Genomic DNA, 18,540 nt, shown 5'->3' on the forward strand with positions numbered 1-18,540 from the left:
GGTTGAAGTTGTTAAGCTGGTGGTTGAAAATGGGCATGAAAATCAGTGCCTCACTGGTGGAAGGGAAGGATATGGTGCCAACTAGTGTGTGGTGAGTTAGTCAGTATCACCATATAGAAAGTCAGGTACAATTTACGAAATGTGATCAAAATACACAGATAGAGAGCTGGGAAGGAAGAAGAAGGCTGATCCCAACAGGAAGTGCTGAAATGGTAAAGAGGCTTCTGAGCTGAAGTAACTTGCTGAATAGAAGCAGCTGCTCGCCAGCTCATGGAATTATCAATTTGTGTGTGTAACCAAGAGAGTTGAGTTTAGAAAGTCAAAGAGATCTCTGGTTTCTGCTCAAAGAACCCTGGGAAGGATCTGCCTGATTATGTAACTGTTTTAATTGGCAAAACTAAGTGATCCAATTTCAGGAGTTTGAATTGGACTTTACGTAATACTTTATTTTTCAAAATTAAAATTTTTTTCAATTTAAAAGTCTGTTTAAAATAGCTTTTTAAAGAAACATTTCCCCAAATATTTCCCCAGGCAGCAAATAACTCTACCTTATTAATATTTGAAAGCAACTATGTCCTAACAACCTTCATTTAATAAGGGGATTTGTTCCAGCTACTAAATTATGGGTGCTGAAAGCCAGGCTGGCCTAAAATCGACTACAGTGTTCAGTCTAACCCATGTGCCCAGGCTCCGTCAAAATATCACAGCGGATGCTGGTGAGCAATACTTGGATCATGCCCAGCTGTGTGCAAGCCCCAAAATTATACCCCACCACCCTTTGTGACAATACAGTGAGTCCTGGGATATGCTTGACGGATCTTGTGGTGTTTTATTAAGGTCCAGTAGAAAGGAGCCCCGAGATTGTCTTTTAGAGTGTTTCCACATGAATGGGTCTGTAGGTAATCGGTATTATGAATCAAAGTACCAGTCAGCTGCATTCTGTATATGCAGAGAAACAGTTCCCATTCTGATCACTGTTAATCTGGATGGACTAACAATGAGGACAAGATATGGAACTACAGGAAAACCATAAGCAGCAGAGCCTGTAAGCTCATGCAATAAGAAACATCTGTTTGAAGTAAAACCTTCCGATTGCATGTCACTATTGTTTAGGTTTGCCAGTCTCCAGGTGGTGGCTGGAGATCTCCTGGGATTACAACTGATCTCCAGGCGACAGAGACCAGTTCACCTGGAGAAAATGTCCACTTTGGAAAGTGGACATTATGGCATTATATCCCACTGAAGTCCCTCCCCTTCCCAAACCCCAGCATCCTCAGGCTCCACTCCCAAAATCTCCAGGTATTTCTCATCCCAGAGCTGGCAACCCTACTATTGTTGCCTGATGTCACTCATTGGAGTCATGTGTAATTGCCTCCTATAATGCTTACACTTACCTTAAAGAGTTGTTGTAAAGATGACTTGAGTCAATTCATATGAAGCTCTGCAAGCACTTAGGAAAAATATTACATATATAAAACTAAGCATTGTTGTTAAGGAGCAATCACCATCTAAAATTGCTGTACTTAGTCAGAACCCAGTGGAGTTGCATGAGTTGTGAGTGACACTATTGTTGAACAGTTAGAAATCTCTTTGGCAGCCAGTTTCTTGGGGTGGATTGTAAGTAAATGGTGTTATTGTTAGTGATATGTACAACTCCTTCTCTTCCTTTCGTTTTGTTCTGCAGCTGTGTGAGGACCTCTTTTCCCGAATCAATGACACAACGAATGACAACATGTCCTACTCAGTGGAGGTATAAATGAATACTTGCCTGTAATCTATAGCATTCTGGGGGCAAGAGGGAATTTATGATGACGTTGTTGAGCATGCATGGAAATAAGATCTACTCATGGAGACACAAAGCTACTTAAACTGTATTAACTGTGCTCTGGATTGTGTGTGTGTGTGTGTGTAAAATGCCGTCAAGTCACAGACGACTTATGGTGACTCCAGCAAGGTGCTTTCAAGGCAAGTGAGAAGCAGAGGTGATTTGCCATTGGAGGTCTTCCTTGAAGGGCTCCTTCCAGCATGGTGTAGTGGTTAAGAGTGGTGGACTCTAAACTGGAGAACCAGGTTTGATTCCCCATTCCTCCACCTGCAGCCTGCTGGGTGACCTTGGGCCAGTCACAGTTCTCTCAGAACTCTCTCAGCCCCACCTACCTCACAAGGTTGTGTGGAGGGGAAGAGAAAGTGATTGTAAGCCACTTTGAGATTTCTTAGAGGTAGAGAAAAGTGGGGTATAAAAACCAATTCTTCTTCTTCTTCCAAGTACTAACCCTGCTTAACTTCTGAGATCTGACGAGATTGGGCTATACCATGCTGCCTTCCCTCCCGTGCTCTGGATTAGCGTGATATTAATTTCTAGGCTAGACTAGCCCCAGGTACAAGTTCAGTTGCCTTAGAAGACTGCTGCTTTACCCTTATGTTTAGGTATTGACCAGGAGTAGACTGGGAAGCAAACATGGCTCTGGAGCAAGTCAAGCAGAGTAGTTCTTGTGGCACAACAAGCCAGCAGTTCAGGCTCACGTCAGCAGCACCAATAGTGAGCATCAGCTGACCCATTGCTTCCTCCCACAAACTGGCAGCAGTGCAGGAGGAGATGCTTGGTGTGCTGGCACTGCTGATGAAGAGTCTGGGCCAAACGGCCCCTGAGGTGTTGGCAGCATTGCTGGGGTTTGGCTCTGCTTCCTCCTTGGCACCAGTGGCATTCCAGGAAATTTTCCTGTAAGTTAAATAGCCAGTTCACTCCTGGTATTGATTTAATGAGTAGCTGTTACTCTAGTCAGCATTGATGTTAAAGGGAACTTCTGCCTACCCACCTTCCTTGAATGTTCAGAACTGATGTGCACCTGGTGTTCACCAAACAGCTCACTTTTGACAGTCGTTTTTAATGTTGCTGTTACTGCCATTTTTTCTTTGAACGTTGCAAGACCTTTTGAGGAACACGTTTGACCACTAAAAATGGTTAAATCCCAATGATTTGATTGAAGGTGAGGTTCTCCTCACTTTTTCCTGGATCATGTTCAGTTTCTATGCAGGATTTCTTTTTTGTGGGGTCTTTCTGTGGGATTTTTGCCCTTTAACTCACTGCTATAGTCAGTGGTAGATTTTGTTGGTGTTGTTCTAAAAATGTAGCTTGCAGAGTGTGTAGGCTGGCAGTGTCCACAGGATACTCCTGTACTGCTGCTTGTTTCTGATTTCTTATTGTGTCATTCTCGTACTCTGTACATTGTACCCCATAGGTAAGCTACATGGAAATATACTGTGAACGTGTGCGTGACCTCCTGAACCCCAAGAATAAAGGAAACCTGAGGGTGAGAGAGCACCCACTCCTTGGGCCGTACGTTGAGGATCTATCAAAACTAGCTGTCACATCCTATAATGACATCCAGGACCTGATGGACTCTGGGAACAAAGCCAGGTAAAAAGGAAATGCATTTCCCATGTTCCAGTGGAATCATGGATATGGTTGTCATTCAGAGGTCTTTCTATCAGTCTTATTTCTCCTTGTGATAGGGAACAGAATGATGGTGCTGAGATATCCAGGGCATTTGGGAAACCCTTGGGAGGGCTGATCCCAGCACAATTGAGACAAGGAATGGCCATTGCTCATGCTGCTATAATGGGATTCAGGATTATACTTCCCAGTGGAGTCATGTCTTAAATGATTTTCAGGAATGAGAACCACATTGGACTTTGACCCTGTTGTTCATGTAACAAAAGTGTAAAAGGCCGGAATGGAAAGAATAAGGGAGTCATTCCTTCCCAAGAACCCAAAAGTAGATGAGAGGACATTGCTAGGCTCAAATGAGTAGCCAAGGAGGATTCCTGCCCCCAGAGATTTTAAAAGGGGAGGTATTTCCCCTCTGTGTTGAAGCTTTAAGGATGGAATCCTAACTTTGTTCACTTCTATCCCTTTTTGCTCTACAGCCTCTGTATTTTCTGATACTTTTTTGATACCCTTTTCATATAGACTTCCATTTGAAGGTATAGTTTGCAGTGCTTGTATGTGGTGTCTGCCTAATGCCCCCTGCTAGCTGCAGAGCTGGAGGTACAACATGGAGGGCCTTCGTCTTCTACCTTCTGTTCATTCCCTGCCAATGCTTTTGCTGCTTCCCATGATGATCTTAATGGATTGTTTCTTCACCCAAGTACTGTTAGCTCTGGAGTATGGTTGCTTGTACTTTTGTTAACCAGGCTTCCCAGCTGAGTGGGAGTATTGAGTTCCAGGGGACAAGTCTTCCAATAGCCAAGTCTGATGGGAAATAGAAATGAGCTGTTGCCTATTGCTCTTGCTCAACAGGACGGTGGCTGCCACCAACATGAATGAAACCAGCAGTCGCTCTCATGCTGTCTTCAATATTATCTTCACTCAGAAACGGCACGATGCTGAAACTGACATCACTACTGAGAAGGTGAGTGAGGGCAGGTAACAGAGGCTGGCAGCAACAGGGATTGGGATGGGCCTCAGCTAGGTGTACCTTCTGAACTGTGATGTGGCCTCTGGCAGCAGTTAAGAGGTGGCTGTCTAGCTGAGTGGACTCACTTGGTGGGATGATAACCATGCAAGAAACGGGGTGAAGACAGTTTTAAAAAATCGCTTAAAAGTTGAACTTGCTATTATTTGCTTTCCCTGCTTATCCTTTTCCCATATTCTAGCTTTCTCGTGCCTTGGACAGTGTAAGGAAAGAATGGAAGTTAGGGACAGGCATCTTGTAATGGTTGAGTGCTGTCAGCACTGTTTCCACCAAAAGTGATGAATTGTTATTGATAATACTGGAAATTTCCACTGAAGGTGTATTGTGTGGATTGGTGCCAGAGCTGGAACAAATTCCTGTTCTCTGTTGTCATCAGGACCATCCCAACTGCACAAGCAACCCAAAAATCACTATTGTTTATTAGATGTTTCATTGTAAATTCCCTTGAATTTCTTTCTAGACATGGAAAGTGATTAATTGGCTTTACAAATAAAATAATAAAGGTTTTTTTTGTGGGGGGGAAGCAGTAAATAATTCTTATTTTAGCCTGTCTAGTCAATATTGAACTTGTTCGGTCAGGTACAATAAGAAAACTAAGACATTCAAATATTTTAACATTTTAAGTTCTTCAGTGCATTCAGAGGTCATACCAAGCAGGAGTTGGCCTGAGTTTGTCTGGCTTGATTGGTTTAGTTTAATACGGTCCAAGACCAACAATAAAAACTTTTAAGTTTGTCTGGATTTCACCACTTTGATTTGCAAAAGATTTCTGCTATTGAACTGTTTTGTCTTGCACAGCTAGGCTGTTCATATGTACATTATCCCAAAGATAAGAGAATACACAGATGAGATAGTCATGTACCCTCTTATTTTTCCTAACTTAGAGAATCGTCTATATACTGAAATATATATATCATGTCTGAAAGGCAGAGAAAGTATCTTTTTTCTTTTGCTCCAGATAGATGTGGTAGCAGGTATTACAGGCAATAATTTTAATTCTGATTTTAGGTCAGCAAAATCAGTTTGGTGGATCTTGCAGGTAGTGAACGGGCTGACTCAACAGGAGCCAAAGGCACAAGGCTGAAGGTAAGAGAGGGGACCAAATTAAGTTAGACATTTATACATGTACCTTCATTGTCTGTAGGGTTGGACACTCTGAGCTCTGACCTTATACCATATTTTTATTATGTATGCCAAACAACTGGAGTAAGTATTCTTGTAATCGTTGTTTGCTCACTATTTTTTTTCTTCTGCCATCTATCCTTGCTCATATTCAGTTATTTCCTGTTTCATTGACAACTGCTAATTCCTTACTGGCAAGCTATGTTTTGCCAACCCGTATTGCCAGTACTCATTCACTCTGGGGAGAAAAAGCAATGGTCAAAGCTGTCTGTCACTATGGGATGTGTGTCATAGAAGTTAACTGAAGAGTTAACTGGGAGTTGTGTCTAGTGGAACATGTGTGTGTGCAAAGTGCCATCAAGTCACAGCTGACTTGTGGTGACCCCCAACAAAGGGGCTTTCAAGGCAAGAGAGCAGAGATGGTTTGCCATTGCCTTCCTCTGCAGAGTCTTCCTTGGTGGTCTCCCTTCCAAGTACTGACCCTGCTTAGTTTCCGAATTCTGATGAGATCATGCTATACCATGCCGCCTTTCCTCCCCAAGTAGAACATAGTGAGCTGTAAAAATGATTTCTTTTAAAAATACCTCATTGATGGAATGGGAACTGTCTCATTCACACAGGAGGGAGCAAACATCAATAAATCGCTAACTACGCTGGGGAAGGTGATTTCTGCATTGGCTGAGATGGTAAGTTCCACTGATGTGAGTAAGTGGGAACGCTTGCCCAAGGCTAGTTTAAGACTTTTGATAATTAAAGGACTTTTGCAATACATTTGGTTTCCTCAAGTTAGACTAATAACTAAACACGTGTAGTACAAAACAAAACACTTTGCAACATTTTTGTAAATGTAAATTTTTAAAAAAATGCTACATTCCAATTTTGAATTTTGTTTAAAAAGTTTATTTTGTTTATATATATTCTGAAAACTTCAATTAGAATTAAATATGACTGGTTTGTTGCCTGGAAGTCCAGAAACACTTCCAGACTGGTTCTTTGGAGAAATTATTGGTATGGCTATCATAGCTCATTTATGCATGGTCGCTTTAACCTCCTTTATTCCCCCTTTTCAGCCAGGATCAAAGTAGCCCGGGTTGGGGAAAACTGTATGCATTGGCTGGAATGATCAGGGATGAAACTGTGTGCTAATGGAGGCATGAAGACAGAAAAGCAGACTCCCAAGTTCAAATCGTCCCACCCCTTTAAATGCTGCTCTGTAAATGGCTGACTTTGCAACTCACTCTGAGAGAAGACTTCCTTCCCCACCCCCAGACCCAACTGCCACATAAAAAAGCATTTTAAGAACAAAAAATGGTGCAATCTGAAAGAAGGAGGAGGGAGAAATCCAAGCCTCGTTTTAAAAAAGCCTTTCTTTTGCTCAGAGGAAGCAGGAAGCACTTGAATCCCTGCCTCTTTACACACTGCTTCGTGATTGGCTGTGAGAGAAGCCAATCTTCTGTGCTCCCCCTGTTCGGCTGCCTTGAAGAGGGGTTTGTTAAGGGTGGGGCGAAGCTCAACCCGAGAAAGGTGTTCGCTTGCTCTGTGGCTCTGGAATGAGCCTGGAAGAATGGTTTGACTCGGTCCAGAAGACGAATGGGATAAGCCGGGTTCGTTTTGCATTGAAGCAGCATTGAGCTTCCAAGGAATGAGGTAACATGCATTCCCAAAAATTTGATCCTGGCTGAAACAGGGAATAAAGGAGGGTTAAGCGACCATGCATAAAACACCATGCACCGCCACGGTCCCTAAGAGTTCAGGGTAGAAATGGACTTTAGGTCAAAAGAAATTCTTGTACTGCAGTACAGAGGGATCACATGAAAAACAGCTACTTCATCACAGGTAATTACCAGTGAAACGCTAGTAGATCATAGTGATCCACATTACACAGGAGATGGATTGGGGGGAGGGGGTCTGCCATCTACTCAATCAAGAAATTGAACTTCTCTTCTGAGCCAAACCAGACAAGGTACTGAAAGGCCCATGACAGGATTTTCCATATGTTTCCTCTTAATAAAAACCAACCACTGGAAGTCATACATTAGTATGGAATTGCAACATTGGAGTGGAGGGGGGTTAACCTTTTTTTCTCACCACTTTATTGACCTCCTATGACCACCTTTCTCTGAACTGAAATGCCTGAGTTGTGAGGAATCAGGATATTGTCCTATGTTTTTAGTTCTTCAATCTCTTAATTTTTCTCTTCAATGTCTTCTGGTCATGCTAATGAAATTCTTATCACTATCTTTTTTCTTTTCAGGATTCAGGACCAAATAAGGTAATTACCATTGATTGGGGAGAAGAAAGATGGTCATGGTTTGTGTTTCTGGGCTTAGTTCTATCATTAGGAAAAGAGGGCCTTTTAAGTAGCTGAAACCACATGGTCTGATTTAACCAGCAGACAGTGAAGGACTTTGAGATCATCAAGTACCCAGGTTGTTAGATTCTACTAAAATAAATGAGGTGAAATTAACAAGGTTGTGCTAAGAGGAAGAAAGTGCCAATGAGATTGCAAAGCAGGGTAGCTTGAGACTCCTGTGAAGAACGACCACAAAAGCATGTGGTAGTGGAAAGTGCTATCAATTCACAGACAATTTATGGTTACCCAGTAGGCTTTTCAAGGCAAGAGATAAACAGAGGTGGTTTGCCATTGCCTACCGTTGTGTAGCAACTCTGGACTTTCTTGGTGGTCTCTCATCCAAGGACTAATCCAGGTAAGATTCACAAAAGCCCATACCTGTGTAAAAACAGAAGTTGGGCACAAACAGGACTAGATCAGGATGAGATTTTGGATTGTGCCACCTCCTGTGAGATTTCAGTACAAACCTAAATAAAATTGCATCCTTCTAAATCCACTGAAATTAATGGGTTCAGAATTCAATGGGCTTAGAATGGTGGTACTCTGTTAAGGATTACACTGTTTCTGTACTAAATTGCCCAAAAATGCCTATCATGGCATCTTGAAACCTAAGCTCCACCATTCTTTTCATATACTGTGGCTACTTGATTATCATCTGGCTCTGCTGTAAATTTAGTCACTGTGGATTTGAGAGCCCATTTCACATTTTGGTTATCATTATGAAAAAATCTGTTAAGGATATAATACACATATGAATTGGCTGCTTGTGGAACAGTGCTTAAAGGAAAAGACTATTTTATTCTAAATGGAACTAGCCTGATTATAAAATGAAGCTTTTCTTGAAGCCTGAAAACACTTTCTTGTTTCATGATGTTTGTGTGCCTTAAAGTTGTGTAATTTCCCTGAGTCATTACTTTTGTCTTCTTGATGCTCAGCTGTAATCCTGCTTTGGCACTTCTTCCTTCATCAGGAGTCATTTCAAATCTTTGCTATTTTCTGCCAGTAAAGTGGTACCATCTGCATATCTCAAATTGTTAATGTCCCTTCCACCAGTTTTTCACTCCTCCTTCATCTAAATCTAATACAGTTTTTCTTCATACAGATTGAACAGATAGGGAGATAAAATATATCCTTGTCTGACACCTTTGCCAATTGGAAACAGTTTTGTTTCTCCATATTCTGTCCTAACAGTACCCTCTTATCCAGAGTACAGGTTCCACATCAAAACAATTAGATACTGTAGCACACCCATTTCCTTTAAAATCAGCCATAACTTTTCATGATCCACACAGTCAAAAGCTTTGCTGTAATCTATGAAACGGAATTCTCTCATATGTTCCAGTAACTACTGTAAATTTGCAATATGATCTCCAGTGCCTTTGCTCGTTCTGCATATCCTTCCTCTGGAAAATGAGATCATGACAGAAGTCCCGTTCAGTGCAGGAAGCACTGGCAATCTCCATAAACAGTTTATTTTTTTCTTCTAAGATCCTCAGTATTGATCAATATCTGTTACTTGGAAAATCTGTTACAATATTATAAAATTTCTGTGCATTTGCAAGATGCTTATTGTTGAGAATGTCTATGAGCTGCATGTTATTGGCTGACTATGATGAGATTTAATTGTATAATAGTCCTCTTCAAATCAGCATATATTTCCGGAGTCTGAGGTCCACTGTTGTGTTCTGTCTCCCTGCAGAATAAAAAGAAGAAAAAGACAGACTTTATTCCATACCGAGACTCTGTACTTACCTGGCTTCTCCGAGAAAACCTAGGTACTTTGTTCCTTTAAGTATTACCTTTAATCAGACCACACCTCTAGGCAATGGTCCACCAGATTCTTGATCTTCCCTAAGATGACAACTCTTCTGCATATTCCAATAAACAGCAGGGTTGCATACTTTAATTGCAGCAACATTTACCAGTCAATTATAGTTAAAACTTGTACTTGTTTTTGTTCAGGTCCCCCAGATGGGACTGTGGTCTTTGGGTTTGGGTTGTCTACTGATCATGTATGTCCTAAGGTCAGTAAACAAGTGATACAGTGAACATACAGAAAATATACAGAGGAAGAGTGTTAAGAAAGTAAATGAAGATATCCTCGCAGTGTGGCACATACATTTATCCTGGTATCAACCAATGCCTTTGTATGTTCTTTGGGCAGGTGGTAACTCTCGAACTGCTATGGTTGCTGCTCTCAGCCCTGCTGACATAAACTATGATGAGACCCTCAGCACCTTAAGGTAGGACTTCTGTAAAACTTCTCACACTCTAAATGAGGACAGGAGAAATAGACTGCACCCTTTCTTTGTAAAATATTCTGGGAAGCATAACAAATGTTTGGATAGTGAACCAGCTGGAGCTATGCTGCAGTGGAGCTACTTATAAAGTGCATTAAAGTGAAAAAGAAAACCTGCTTAATTTAAACTTGAAAATGAGGTTTCTACTGAATATCCATATGAGACTATTTCATTTTAAGCACTGGGGTTGTTAGTGGCCAGCTTGGTCACTCTGTTATTCCCCAGTAGTTTTACAGTAGCGGTAGTGGTGAATTATCTTTTAGGCAGCTTGGGAAAAGTATGCATATTTGCTATATATTCTAAACCGCTATATTAAACAGGAAGAGCTTTCTCATGGTGACAGTTACCCTTACGTTGATTGCAGGTGCCACATACATTGAGCTAACTGAACATATCTTTATACACCCTTCTTCTGGCCATCTAGCTTTCATTGTATGTTGTAACTATCATGATCTTGGTGGTAGGTAAAAGGGATGAAAACTGTCTTGATCATTTGTATTTGAACACCTTCCCCCCCCTTTTAGGTTGCTGGATTCAGTGGCCGTATAAAGGAGGCTAGGTCTAGTGCAAAAACGAATGAACAAAAGAGATGCTTGTGTTTCCCTTTGCTCTGATGAAAACATGTTCTGCATTTCTATTGAAGGGCTACTGGGAACTCCAGTGGAATCCTAGCATGTTTCCCTGTCTAATGGTCTGCAGAGGTCCTCTTCTATATGTGCCACACTGTGTGGCGTTTTTAGCAGGTCTTTCTAGTTTCCTCAGAATATGCCTTGCTCTCTTAGGTATGCCGACCGTGCTAAGCAGATCAGGTGCAATGCTGTCATTAATGAAGATCCTAACAACAAGCTGATTAGAGAACTGAAGGACGAAGTGGCTCGTCTGAGAGACCTCCTGTATGCCCAGGGCTTGGGAGACATCATTGACAGTAAGTTGCCTTTGCGCCTTGGGTTGGGCTTGACATTTGCCAATGCTGTGTCATTCTCACCTCCCTTAACAGAATAAGATCCACATTCCACTTAGTTCCACTGTCTGTTTCATTGCCCTCCTAGTCCACTGTGAAGTGACAGTAAGGAGGGTACTAAAGGCCACATGTTATAGCTACCATGCAAAAGCTGGAAAGGTGAAAAAGGCCTACTCCATGTGTTGAACCACTGCAGATGAATGGCTTATTGTTCTATAATCACCACCACATAGAAAAACTTAAGGTCACATGCAAGTGCCTCTGTAATATGGAACATGACTGTAAGATAACTCTGTTCCTAGAGCTCTCATGGCTCCACTCTGCTTTTCCCTGTTATACCCTGCTGTGGGCATTCCTGACCACATCTCCTTTGCTGAGCTATTAACTGGCCTAGCAGAACAATCACAGGAGCATTTTGATTCTCCCAACAAATGTGGAGAATTTTCTCGCCACCTTGTATTCCCTGTGAGTATTTCCTCTGTTGTTATTGGGGGGGGGGGTAGAAGGAGAAATAACTTGACCTGAAGGATATGTATCTTGGGGCCTTTCTACTCAATGATTTCACTGCAAAGCAAATGAGAAATAATGCTCAATTGCCGCAGGGGATCCCGACATCTTTTCACCCAGCTAGCACACCTGTTGTGGGCTGTTTCTTCTCCCAGTCTCCAAGCAGCAATATTTTATTTCTAGGAAGATATAATCTACTCCCCACTAGAGCAACAATTATGAAAGTGAGCACAGTGGGGAATGTGGCTGGCATGCGTTTCATGGATGCACTGGATGCCTCTGTAATCACTGCACACCAGTAAGGCTGCTCCTTCCTGCCTGCAATAGTCTCGTCATTATGCAAGCCTATTTAGATCCCACCACCTAATCTATTTAGAAGGTGTATGATAACCTTCTGCAGTGCTAGTGTAGCACTAAGAATAAAATCCAGGTTTTCTGGAAACATAGAAAGGCCCTTGGATGCTGTTTCCTTATTCCTATAAGATGAACCTACTCTTGTTTTCTTGTCTTTCCCCCCCACCTTTCTCCTATCTTCCTTAGCCAATCCTGTTCCAGGAGGACCTAAATGTGTGTATTCCCCATTGCTGGTATTTTGTGTGCTTCACTGCTTCTCACAGACTCAGTCATAGCAAAGGAACACAAGTACAGCATAAGAAATGGACCCAACAGCCCATGTGCCAATTCAGCAAAAGCTATTTAGAATAATTTTGTCTTACTAGCTGACCAGGGCAGGGGTTGAGCTAGTCACAAGTATCGCCATAAAAATGCAGAGAGGGGAAAAAATAGCAGGAGCACTAGACCTAATCCAGTCTACAGTGCCAAACAGGGATGCTAACTATTTTCAAGGACTACACAGCAATGATAACAGATTGTTTTTTAATCTTGCACTGGAATTAGGATTGCCAGCCTCCAGGTGGGGCCTGGAGATCTCCCAGATTACAACTGATCTTCAGACTACAGAGATCAGTTCCCCTGGAGAAAATGGCTGCTTTGGAAGGTGGACTCTGTGGCATTATACCGCACTGAGGTCCCACCCCTCCCCAAACCACACAGCACCCAGGGTCCACCCCCAAACCTCCCGGAATTTCCTGATCCAGAGGATACCCTTAGCTGGAATCCCCTTGCACAAAATGGCTATTTCCCCCATTAAGTGGCCCAGATGTGAACTGCTGTCTTCATTTTTCTCTTCATGCAAGGAGAAGATCTTCCCAATGTCATTTATTCTTTGTGGAGATACTATAAATGGGGTCTTCACTAGGTCTGGATTGACAGAGGCCCAACACTGTGGTTGTGTACCCACATAATCTCCACAAAACAAGCCTGTTCCAAGCCATTTGGCTTATTTCTTTTGCCAGAGAACCTGGCAGGGGGAAGTCAAATTTCCCCTCCACAATGTCTACAACTCTTTATCTTAACTGGTCTTTGCTTCTCAGTGATCAAGTGAATCTTGCCATGTGGCCTGCTCCCCTAAAATCTTCTTGGTGGGGTCTGCTCTTGAGGTTTCCTTTCTCTATGCTGTAACTGTGTTTCCTGCTATTAGTGCTGCTGCTGCTGCTGCTGTTGCTGCTTCTGCTGGGACTGGTTCTAATGAATATTAATATCTTCTGGGGTTGGCTGGGTGAAAAAGCCTGCACTAAAGTATCTGCTTCAGGCCCAAAGTGGCACAAATGTTACTGGTGAATCCATCTGGCCCTACTGTGGGCTGTATGGGTACCTGTTAGGAATGCTGTTGGAGGGAACCGTCTGTAGTTGAGCTTGCCAAAATGATCTGGCTTTTGCTGGCATGCTAGAAGGCCCTGCAGCCTCTGCCTTGTTTGTGATTGGTTCAGCCTATGCTCTTTAAATCAGCAACATAGCTAGCATCCACTTCCAGGAACAAAGAGAAACAATATTTCCCAGAGTATGGATGTTATGCATTACAGTATCCAGCTCTCAGACAGAAATCACGCAGCACTCAATACCATGGTCTGGCTGGTCCCATGTTGCCTCTTGGGGTCACCGTAGCCTGTGCCTCTCAGTTGGAAGAGCATTGTCCAAGACACTGAAACTTTTAGATGCATGATATAGTGAATGGAAAATCCACCTGACTCCATATGACTTAAAGTGGTTTGCCATCAAGATCACCTCATATTTGCTTTTATTTCTGAATATTTAATTATTTAGTTAGTTGCAGCAGCACTGAATTTCCATTTGGTTTACAAACCTTGAATGCCAAGGAACAGTTAATCTTTCCTCGAGCTTTACTCAGGGTTCTTCCTCTTCATTCTCCAGGAGAATTTGTTAGGTTAGCAATGGAGGAAGCAGAGACAAAGCTCTCCTTGGTCCTGAAGGGACTATTGGAAGGCTTTCTTGAAACAGATGGTTTTGTTATGGTGAGAGAAATGCATGGTTGCCAGGCGAAGTTGGACTGCAGCCAGACTGCAGAACAGACGCTGAATAATTGAGCAGCAGAGGAAAGGACAACCTTCAAGTCCTGCATCCAGGCCTACACCTATCTTGCATGGCTGGGGTTTATCAACTGTTGCAAAAAGATATACAAGGAGAGTGTGAGGGCTGCTTTGGTTGTTCCCTTTTTAAAAATATGTTCAAGGTAGCAGCCAGAAAATAACATTTCAATCATTAAAAGTTCTCAGAGCTGGCTTCTCCTGGACTTTACACATCATGTACAAAGGCGTGACATTACTAACATGAAAAAGATGCTTGTCTGGCTATTTTCTGCTTGTTTCCTTAACCATCTTTTAAAAGGCAGGTAGGGAAAGGTAACGTTAGAAGGAATCCTCATCAAGCAAGAAAGACACTTATTCAGAGCTTGGGTTTCAGAGTTTGGTTTCTTTCTTTCTCTCTCTTTCTCTCTTTCTCTCTTTTCTTTCTTTCTTTCTTTCTTTCTTTCTTTCTTTCTTTCTTTCTTTCTTTCTTTCTTTCTTTCTTTCTTTCTTTCTTTCTTTCTTTCTTTCTTTCTTTCTTTCTTTCTTTCTTTCTTTCTTCCCTTTTGCCACCATGTTGGAGTTGCAAGTTTTTACACTGTTCTCTAAACAGATGTTGGGGAGAGGCCATGGCTCAGTGGTAGAGCATCTGCTTGGCATGCAGAAGGTCCCAGGTTCATCTCCAGTTAAAAAGATCAGGTAGTAGGTGATGTGAAACACCTCTACCAGAGACTCTGCAGAGCTGCTGCCACTCTGAGTTGATAATAACTGAACTTGATGGACCAACAGTCTGATCCAGTAATGGGCAGCTTCATGTGTTCATACTGCATTGGTCTGTAGCCTTATTGTATTGGTCTACAGAAGCCTGTACACACTTATGCTAGTGTGCGTGCACATAAACGCACACACTTCAAGTCATTTCCCATAGCCAATCTGACACTTTCCCAGATCTTCTATATCTCTTTCAACCAAATGGCTGACATCTCTTGGCTGTGTTTGTACATACTGAGGAAACTGTGTGTCCACAGCTCTGCTATTTCTTTCTTTTTATTTTTATTGAAGAATTTTGTTCTCACAGAACTGAGAAGTAATAAAAAGCTGTGAAGAAAGTTAACATATGGTGAGGAGATCTAATCTAGTACTCACAATAAAATAATATTGTCCATAAAATCATTTGAGATGTGTTAATTACTTAGTTCAGAGCCTTTGGATTCTTTAGCACCTCCAAACAGGCCTTTGCCAGCAACTGGAGGTTCAATATAGTTTTTAAATTCAAGTTGTAAGCATTTGGTAACACATAATACACTAAAGCATTAAACTTTCATCAAAAACTATTTATATCTATATGTGAACTGTGTATTATTTGTTATTTACAAAATTTATATCCTGCCTTTCTGCCCTTTCAAGGGCTGCCAAAGTGGCTAACAATTCAAAATATACACGATAAAATCACACTATAAAACCATTATAATGAAAACATACATTATAAAACCGTAATAATAAAAATATATGACATTAAAACAACTTTTAAAAGAGTTAAAAACAGAATTAAATACATATAAAACAGTTAAAATACATACAGAACAGAAAAACATTAGTTAGGAAAGAGGGATCTTTGAGGGAATGCCAATGGAAACAAAAAGTCACCCCCTCATGGAAAATGGCAATAGATGAAAACAGATGAATCTCCCTAGGAAGAGAGATCTAGAGCTTTGGTATCATGACCGAGAAGGCTCTATCCTGGATTGTCACCTGCCTAATCTCAGAAGGCAGGGGCACTTGAAGAAGGGTCCCAAACCATATAGGGCTTTGAAGTTCAAAACCATTACTCTGAATTGTGCATGGAAACAAATTGGAAGCAAGTGGAGGTGGGTCGAGACTGGAGTGATATGGTCCCTGAACACCGTTCCCCCAGCACCACCTTCTGAAACCTACCCTCCAGGTAGGACCAGAACCACTGCAGAATAGTGTGTCCCAATTCCAGTTCAGATAGGAGGCCAAGAAGGATACCATGATCAATGGTATCAAAAGCCGCTGACAGGTCCTGGAGAATCAACAAAGTCATACTCCCTCTGTCCCTCTCCTGGCACAAGTGATCCACTTGCCCATTAACTGATCCAGATTTTAAATGTATTTATTAATATTAACAATGTGATATGAAAGAATAGGAAACTTTGGGGACTTTGACATTTGCTTATAGCAAGTCCTCTATTCCATGATAGTTCCTGTTCCCTGATTGCATGGTACACCTTTTAAATTTTTAAAAATGTTGGGAAGCAGCCAGAAAATGACTCACTATGTGCATCTTTATAGCACAGTAGTGGAACAGATGGCTGAAGGAGTGTTGAGGAATTATGTGTGGTAAGTCTAGAGAAATGTGTAGGCTTGGGACATTGTAAGCTTTTTAGGCCGCAGTCCTTATGTGTATTTATTGGAAAGTAAATCCTGTTGAGATCAATAGGCCTGAATTCTAAGTAAACATGGCTAGGATTGAGTTGTAAATATTCCACACATAACCCTGAGCATAAAAACCACTTGACGTGAGGTTGTTCCTGACTGGAAATGGCTCCTAAATGAGAGAATTGTTTTTCTTGTTGGGGAAACTTATGTGCCACCATAAGTATGTGTAGTTGGGGAAATGGTGCTTAAATACTCTCTTTCCATTGGGCTCCAGCACACTTGGAAATCAAGTTCTGAGCATGGAATCTGCAGTGTGTGTCTGATTGCAGAGCCCAGGGAAAATATGAGGAAAATCTAATGTGTAGCTAATGGAAAGAAAACCAATGAAGTATTTGAGATTGGATGTTCGAAATTGGACATATGGACTTCCTCCAAATAAGCACAACCTGCTATTGTCTTTTATCCCAGGCTCACCTACCTAGGTGCCAATTCTCATGCCTATTCCCATCTCTTTGGAATCACATTAAGCAGCAAACTAGTATGGCTGTGTATGAGTTCATGGATTCATCACTTGGTTAATGAAACTGATTTTTGTTGTTCTTCATTGCTGCTCAACCTTGATTTGCAGCATGACTCTAGAATGTGTATACAGAGTAAGATTTTTTATAGATTGGACATTCTCCTTCCTTCTCTCTGGAGGTGTCCAATCAAATCCCTTTCTCCTAGCTTCTATTTCTCTATTTCTTTTTTTCTTTAAAATATTTATATCACACACTATCTCCTTAAACTCAAGGCAGCTAACAAAGCAACAACAAGTTGCAGACACATAAAAACATTATAACAATCCATCAACAAAGATAAAAACAATACACAAGATAAAAACAGCACAAGATAAAAACAGCACAACAGGCTAGATGGACACTGCTTTTTCATTCATCCCCAAATGGTTAACTCTACCCAGAACATCTTTTCAGATATGTAAACGGATCATAAATGTGGCTGTGGATACAAAATGTCAGAATGACATTCACAATTACAGCGCCATCTAAGCCCTCTATTATCTTCAGTTTCTGAAAGCCCAGCCTTGAGAGTAAATGGGGTTCACCTCCTGAAATCCTCTCCTGCCCTTCTTTATGGCTTGTCTTCCCCTTTCCCTGCTTGAGGTGCCAGGGGAGGACAGTAATTGCAACCCAGATTTTTAATATGCTGTCAGTTTGCCCCAAAGCACTTTGATGCTGTTATACCATTGCTTAGAGAAATTCTGCAGAGCATAGTATGACTGATTCTGCTGATATGAGGATATGGCTGTGGCACATTATGCTACCTAATTATCTGTGTATCTCTTTGTTGAATTTCTACCTTTCTCCTCATTGCACCATGTTGCTGTTCCCAACTGCATTTCTTTTCTCTACCTTTTTCTTCCTTCTTCTTGTCTCGTGTCTTTTCCCCTCTTCTTTCTCCCCTCCTGGACCTCATAGACATGTCCGACTTTGAGAACAATAATGATAATCGTAGAGTGGCAGATATGAGTCAACGCCATGACAATCTCTCCACAGTGACCAATGCCTTGGTTGGAATGAGCCCATCCTCCTCTCTGTCAGCCTTGTCCAGCCGAGCTGCTTCGGTCTCCAGTCTTCATGAACGCATCATGTTTGCTCCAGGCAGTGAAGAAGCCATCGAGAGGCTGAAGGTAAAAACAAAGATCATGCAGCCATGTTTGTGCTACAGAGGCATGAGAAGCAACGTGAGAGCTTACTGGAGATTATTCAGCTGTTCCCTCATGGATGTTTTGCTCTGCCTTGCCTCCCAAATGGGAGTGTTTTGGGATTTTTTCAGAGTGTCTGCAAGCATTGCCATACAGTCATGCACCTTCTGGTTTTTCCCTTGTTCTGCAGCAATCTTTCTCAAACCTGCTTTGGTATGATTTTTCTGGTAAGGTCATATTCAGAGTAGGCTTGGCCACCATGTGGGTGGGAAAGTGCAGATTTTCAAGCCTCTC

The 18,540-nt window shown here is 41.8% G+C and overlaps 1 protein-coding gene across 1 annotated transcript in view; it reads left to right on the top strand.

The window, feature by feature from the left end:
- KIF1A (kinesin family member 1A) overlaps nucleotides 1–18,540 on the top strand; it is a 115,264-nt gene that overhangs the window by 26,969 nt on the left and 69,755 nt on the right. The window contains exons 4-14 of the mRNA XM_056849277.1: nucleotides 1,685–1,750; nucleotides 3,240–3,418; nucleotides 4,301–4,412; nucleotides 5,484–5,561; nucleotides 6,218–6,283; nucleotides 7,852–7,869; nucleotides 9,650–9,725; nucleotides 10,115–10,193; nucleotides 11,033–11,175; nucleotides 12,259–12,285; nucleotides 18,020–18,231. Coding sequence (XP_056705255.1) covers nucleotides 1,685–1,750; nucleotides 3,240–3,418; nucleotides 4,301–4,412; nucleotides 5,484–5,561; nucleotides 6,218–6,283; nucleotides 7,852–7,869; nucleotides 9,650–9,725; nucleotides 10,115–10,193; nucleotides 11,033–11,175; nucleotides 12,259–12,285; nucleotides 18,020–18,231 — 1,056 coding nt within the window. The remainder of the gene's footprint in view (nucleotides 1–1,684; nucleotides 1,751–3,239; nucleotides 3,419–4,300; nucleotides 4,413–5,483; nucleotides 5,562–6,217; nucleotides 6,284–7,851; nucleotides 7,870–9,649; nucleotides 9,726–10,114; nucleotides 10,194–11,032; nucleotides 11,176–12,258; nucleotides 12,286–18,019; nucleotides 18,232–18,540) is intronic.

This window comes from Euleptes europaea, chromosome 5 (genome assembly GCF_029931775.1).
Source record: "Euleptes europaea isolate rEulEur1 chromosome 5, rEulEur1.hap1, whole genome shotgun sequence".
Classification (NCBI taxonomy): Eukaryota; Metazoa; Chordata; class Lepidosauria; order Squamata; family Sphaerodactylidae; genus Euleptes; species Euleptes europaea.